The following is a 6332-nucleotide window of genomic DNA, read 5'->3' as shown; positions in this document are numbered from 1 at the left end:
TTAGCCGCAAATTTTTTGTATCAAATCAAAATACTCCCTATAGTATTGCTTTAATTTGTTCGTGCAATGCATATATCGGACAACAGAAGTGCAAATAATACATTATCAAGAAAAATTTTCAATACTGTACACTGTCTAACAGTTTCATGGCAAACATTTCAATAATATCGGCCTGTTGGCCAAGTGGTTCTCCAAATGAACTCATTATGAACACAATTCTTTAAATTGTATGGGGTTGGGATGGACTACCCCTTGTATAGTCCAAATGTATAAAAAGAAATACTGTCGTCTGGGACTTGAATGGAAGGTCACATTGGAATTTTGGTTAATGTGTCTATATTTGCATATTGCATTTAATATCATTAATTTGTGGACCATTCCTATCTCTGCCGACATAATACTCACATGTATGCTACTGCCGAGTTAACCTTGGACATGGACCATGATGTATGGCCTTTTTTTTTGGATAGAATAAGAGCAACTAAGAGTAGTTAAAAAAGTTCAATGAAGCTAAAAAGTATAGGAAAGGATAACGTCTGCGACCCCACCATCAAATAGCAACCCTTCCCGAGGAAAAACTTTATAAAACACCATCAAGTGAAAGAAACAAGAGAATAGGAAACAATTATCCTGCAACCGGTTGTGATAAATTGATTCATTCAAATATGGATTCATTGAATTCATCGTATTTTGTGGTATTTCTACAAACACCACAAAATGCACAATACACTTTGTGACGTTTCTATAAATCCCACAAAATACGATGAATTTAATTAGTCCATAAAATAATGAGTCTAACAATCAGGCCTCCCGTAACGGGGACGACAATCAATCGAGATTACAAATAGGATTTCAAAGCATAATAATAAGTCGGGTCATTCAGGAAATTAAAAAGACAATGAAAGCATCCTAGGATAAGGTGTTCGTCGTTCATTAACTTCTTCAAACGGCTAGGCAACAATAAATCCAAAAAAGACAATGACAATTTTCTTTTGGAAGTTCAAAACATTTGGAGAAAATAAAGATCATAAATAATATGATTACTTGTGTCCTTGAACAAATAATGAAGCAAAAGCTTGGAGTTCCTCTTGAGTTTTCATGACCAAACCAATCTCAATCCCTCCAATTTGATCTCTACTCTCCGTCATAGAAAAACTGCCTGCCTTATCAATTGACACGATATCTACCTTCTTTGGCTTTCCCCATCCGAAATCTACACCATAAATCTCTAACTTCGGCGATCCTGCTACACCAATAATCCCTAACAGACTAGGTTCCAATTTCGAATATGAATTGAAAATCTCTTCAATCCTTTCCAAATATCCATCTTTCCCCAATTCTTTAATCGAATCGCTTATATTCTTAGCCACAATTACAAGGCCTAATTCATCTCGAACAATATCTTTTACTTCTACCGTCTTCACCCTTTTGCTACCCACATAATTACCCAAATAATTCTCCGGCACTGGTGGGACAAGACGGCTCCTAAAATCAGCCGCGAAAGCAAAATTGACTTTCTCATTACTTTCCAAACCTTTTGCTTTAACAAAGCAAATAATTGCATGAGCATACGTTAGAGTGAAACTCGATATGTAAAGATTAGTATGATCAATCGAGTTCGATTGAACCTTCTCTCTTAATTTCTTAATATCTTCTCGAGAAAAATCAAACGTGGCTCGAACTAAATCGTCACCTTTATTGGCTCCAAAATCTAGTTCCTTCAAGCTTCTAGGGTTTTCTTTCGAATTCATTTTGGCCGCCAAATTTACCCACATGTCTAAGTAAAACATGTCGAGTTTTCCAGTTTGGTCCTTAATAACTGTCCGATCAAAACATGGAACTAAATCTGATGGCAAATTTTCTTGATCAAAATTCTTAGATAAGTAAGCCCATGATTTTATAAACATGGCCGAACTTTTTCCGTCAAGAATTGCATGGTGTCCGGCTATTCCAATACAAAATCCGAAATTGGGAAAATATGTAATTTTCAAAGAAATAATTGTCGAAGTTTCTTCTAATCTGTCTAAAGACGGAGCATAATTATTGCGAAGCTTGGTTGCATTAATGATTTCGCCCTTGCTAGATAGTTTGTCGAAATCTTCATTGGACTCGGCTACCACGAACGAGATGGCGTCGTCTTGGGAGCAGAGGATGTAGAGTTTAGGGTCATGCGAGGTCAGAAAATTATAAATTTAATACTAAACCCTAATACCTAAACATTAATTTGATTTTTTTTTGTAAACATTTGTACGCTTCCCGGAAACAGTATTTCCGTGACAATTAAGCTAATTACGTGATTAGCGTGTAATGCGGAAACGTCAAATACGGGACACAGAGTCCCGGAAACCTCAAATCCGGAACAAGGGGAGTCCGCCACGTGGCGGACATGCAGAGAGAGCGTCGTCCCGTATACGTTGTACCCGGGACAAGGAGACGTCGACACGTGGAACACATGCGCAGAACTGTTGACCCGAAAATACTGTATCCGAGACAAGGAATTCAAAAATTCCAAATCCCCTTTCTTCTTCACAGTTTACCCGAAAACTCTCTCCCTCCCACCACTTTTTCTCAAAATCCGATCGGAACACTCTACCAGACGGCGTAAGATTTCATTTTCTTCTCCGATAAATTAAGGAATTTGCTCTCTCTCGTCAAGTACTCTGAAGAAGACATTTTTTCAGGTATTTTTTACTCTAAATTTGTTTGTAATTTCGCGGATTAAATCAATTTGTTAAATTTTTTTCGCCGGAATTTCTTCAAATTGGAGTTCTTGGCTGCCACGATCCGTTATTGTTGTGAATTTTTTACGATCTTGAGGTTTAGGTGGGTGATTCGAGCTTGTTTTGGGTTAGATTTTATCTGTTGGGTTGATTTCCGTTAGCTCCGTATCGAATCTGTTGCTGTTCGGTCTGAATTTCCGGTATGATTTTTCTCTGTCATTGATCCGGTTCGATTTTTCGGTTCGATTTTTTCGGTTCAATATTTCGGTTCGTTTTTTGGTTCGGTTTTTGTGGTTCGGTTTTCCTGGTTCGGATCTTTTGGTTCGGTTGTCCCTGGTTTGGTATGTTTCGTTTCGATTTTTTTCCGTTTGGTTTTTTGCCGATTCGATTACGTCGTTTCGATTTAGCGGGAAGGGAGTTTTCAGTTCGGTTATTAGGTTCGATTTTTCGGTTCTATTTTTCCAGTTCGATTTCCCGGTTCGGATTTTTAGGTTCGCTATCTTTGGCTCGGTGTTTTTTGGTTCGGTTTTTTTGGTTGGGTTTGTTCCGTACTGATTTTTTTTACAGGTTATGGCGCAGAGATCTTCATGGATTCCTCAGGGACCTAGGGAGCACGATCTATTGTGGTTTCAGCCGCAACATAGATTGCTTCACATTTATGCATCTAACGAGGAGTGTGATAGGCCACTACTTGTGAGGAAAGCCGACGCTTTCTTTTGGGAGTGTATGCGGGATGGCGTTTATTGCATACCTCGGGTGATGGAGTTTATACAGATGATGGAGTTTGGGTTGGTTTCGACAATAGGATTTATGGAGTATGACTATCATCTGCTGACGGCACTTGCCAAACGATGGAGGCCCGAGACTCACACTTTCCACCTATCCGTTGGCGAGGCCACCATCACGCTTGAAGATGTTGGGGTATTGCTAGGCCTGCATATTGACGGTTTACCCATTACGGGTAGAGAGTCTTATCTCGCCGACATCGACGGGTATCTCCATAGGCTGTTGGGCTTTGTTCTGGAAAGGGATGGGAAGACCGCTATTCGGCTCACCAGCATTAGGGAGCACTTGCAGCGCCATAGGGAAAGGTTAGATATTTCAGACGAGGAGGCGGTACAGAGGGCGCGATGTCACCTCGCGTTCTTGCTGGCTGGTTGCTTCTTCCCGGATAAAGCCAGAACAAGATCGATATTTTCCTACTGAAGCTCCTAGAAGATCCAAAGGCTTGCGGTCAGTTGAGCTGGGGCAGCGCCCTTCTTGCATACACCTACCGCACATTGTGCGACTCTGCCCGTTCAGGAGAGCATTACACGAACATGTACGGGCTACTCGTGCAGTCCTGGGCATGGTCGAGGATTCTTAAGGTCAGACCGAGATTTGGTCGAGGACATGTGGCGCCGGACGGTTTGCCATTTGCTACACGGTAAGTTCACGACTCTGTTTAAGTTATAACAAAATTAGTTGATTTATGGCGTACAAATAAATTACCGGACGATTTTTCTATGTAGGTAGACGAGACCTTTGTCCAGGACTAATGTTACGAGTCACGTCCTTCTGGCTTACCAGGGATCAGCTGTCCATGATGACTTCGTCGCAGGTATTTTGTCATCTAAGTTCCTGTTGACATTTAATAATTCTTTCAAAACATAAATTTATTTTTAACAATTAATTTTGTCATCCCGTTTTAGTTCTTATGGACACCCTACGCCGACCACATGCACACTCTACTGGATGGATGCCGTCAGGGTGAGTACATTTGGAGGTCTAGGACATACCTCCACTATTACTACACCGTGGAGGGACACTACCCCGACAGGATGATACGCCAGTTTGGATTCCTCCAAAATCAGCCGGACGCTCCTCTGGATGAGACCGAGACTCAGAGATTGCACAGAATCAAGAGGTCGTCACACTATAGGAATTGAGAACGAGACCATGATATTTACGTTCAATAGTGGCACGATCGAGCTAACTGTATCGTGGAGGGTCTCCCTACACCTTACCCTACGGCCGTGGAGGATTATAGTTCTTGGTACCGTCATAAGACCGTACTGTTTGTCTAGGATCCTAGTCATGAGCCACCCGTTGCAGGTTACCATGGCCGAACAGATTCATTGCATGTCCTGGTACGTACTAATTATTTCTTATTAGTATTCCGATTCAGCAATCTCTATTGGGCCGTATCCCCGGTCGTCCGCGAGGCCTACTACTCGACTCTTCCCCGGCATTGAATCCTGGTGTTCGACCCGAATTATGAATCGAATGGTAGCTTATGAACAAGTCACGACTCTAAGAATAATGTTGATACATCAATGATAATGTAGCATCATCATTAATAGCGATACATTATTTTTCACCGTTATCAATCGCGCATACGTAGATTAGCCTCAATTGTACCCCTTCTCTTTCAATGTCGGCATAATTGCACATTACTTGGGAAAAATCATCATAACTCAACCTATCTTCGATCAAATACGTTGCGTCGAGAAAACTACCAACAACGACCTTGCCATCAACATATTGTACAGAACTCCTCCAATATAAATTTAAATATGAAGACATATTTAATAATACTTTAAAATTAGTACGAAGAAAAAATTAGGATTTTAAAAAATGTTAAGAAAGATTGTGAATATATGAAGAAAGATTGTGAAAATGTATATCGTGCGGTGAGCCTTTTATAGGGAAAAACTTTCCCGGAAATGGGATTTTCGGACTTTTAATCCCGTGTGTGGCAATTACGGATTAAATATTCCCGTACACTTTATTTCCGGGACAATAGAAGACCCGGATTTACCATTTCCGGATCAAGCTTTAACCGGATACACCATTTCCGGGACAAAGGGAGTCCCGGATTTACCATTTCCGGAACCATTAAATCTGGATCAAGCTTCACCCGGGTACATCATTTCCGGGACAAAACTCTACCCGGATACCCCATTTCCGGGACAAAGAAAAACTCTACCCGGGTACACCATTTCCGGATCAAGCCTTAATTAATTATCATTAGCAATCCCGGAAATACGATTTCCGGGAATAGTAAATCGTGCCCACCTTTTAGAGCTCGGTTATACAAAAGTGTCGCGCCCCATGCGAGGTCAACGTGAGTTTTCCGGCTAAAGGCCGGAAGTGTGATAGAGCGAGAGAGAGGGAGTGTTTGAGTCTACGAAGGATTGTGGAGTAGAAATTTGTTGTTGATAAACCTGTAAATTCATAGAAGAAGAGACGTTCGATCGGATGAAACTTGATCCAAAGCAAGTCGAAGAAAGTGAGGTTGAGAGATTTAATCTGATCGGTTTCATTATTTTCCGATGGAGAGATTTGGGAGACCTCAACAATTTTGATCGAGTTTTGTGGTGTTTCCATTAGAAAAGCGTTTGGTATAAATCGAGTTTTTGCACAATATATACTGCTTTGAGTCGTTACTGAGATGCATATATCAAGGATAGAAGTGCAAAGAATATATATATATATATGTATATATATAATCAAGATAAACTTTTAGGTAAATAATTTGTAACAATTCATTCATCAATTTTTATGCAAATAAATCACAAATTAGTATTTATAAAATTGTTTGAATTGATAATTAAAAATGTATTGATAATA

The 6332-nt window shown here is 40.2% G+C and overlaps 1 protein-coding gene across 1 annotated transcript; it reads right to left on the bottom strand.

Annotated features, from left to right (window-relative positions):
* LOC139882412 (phenolic glucoside malonyltransferase 1-like) lies at positions 1 to 6089 on the bottom strand. Its single transcript, XM_071866737.1, has 5 exons — positions 5827 to 6089; positions 5081 to 5256; positions 4499 to 4585; positions 1049 to 1945; positions 1 to 71 (listed from the first exon to the last, which is right to left on the bottom strand). The coding sequence occupies exons 1-5, from the start codon at positions 6087 to 6089 to the stop codon at positions 1 to 3; spliced, it is 1494 nt and encodes a 497-aa protein (XP_071722838.1).
* Positions 6090 to 6332: the final 243 nt, after the last annotated feature.

This window comes from Rutidosis leptorrhynchoides, unplaced genomic scaffold, assembly GCF_046630445.1.
Source record: "Rutidosis leptorrhynchoides isolate AG116_Rl617_1_P2 unplaced genomic scaffold, CSIRO_AGI_Rlap_v1 contig268, whole genome shotgun sequence".
Taxonomy (NCBI): Eukaryota; Viridiplantae; Streptophyta; class Magnoliopsida; order Asterales; family Asteraceae; genus Rutidosis; species Rutidosis leptorrhynchoides.
Note: the sequence above shows the minus strand (reverse complement) of the source record. Positions and strands in the feature narration are given on the sequence as shown.

What these genes read in the sequence shown, in the direction of transcription:
- LOC139882412 (XM_071866737.1), bottom strand. Translation starts at nt 6,089, where the DNA reads ATGGAAACACCACAAAACTCGATCAAAATTGTTGAGGTCTCCCAAATC. An exon ending in ACGGTGTAGTAATAGTGGAG is followed by an intron (nt 1,946 to 4,498) that starts GTATGTCCTAGA and finishes GTATTGGAATAG; the next exon opens with CCGGACACCATGCAATTCTT. An exon ending in TTCATTATTTGTTCAAGGAC is followed by an intron (nt 72 to 1,048) that starts ACAAGTAATCAT and finishes TTGTCCGATATA; the next exon opens with TGCATTGCACGAACAAATTA.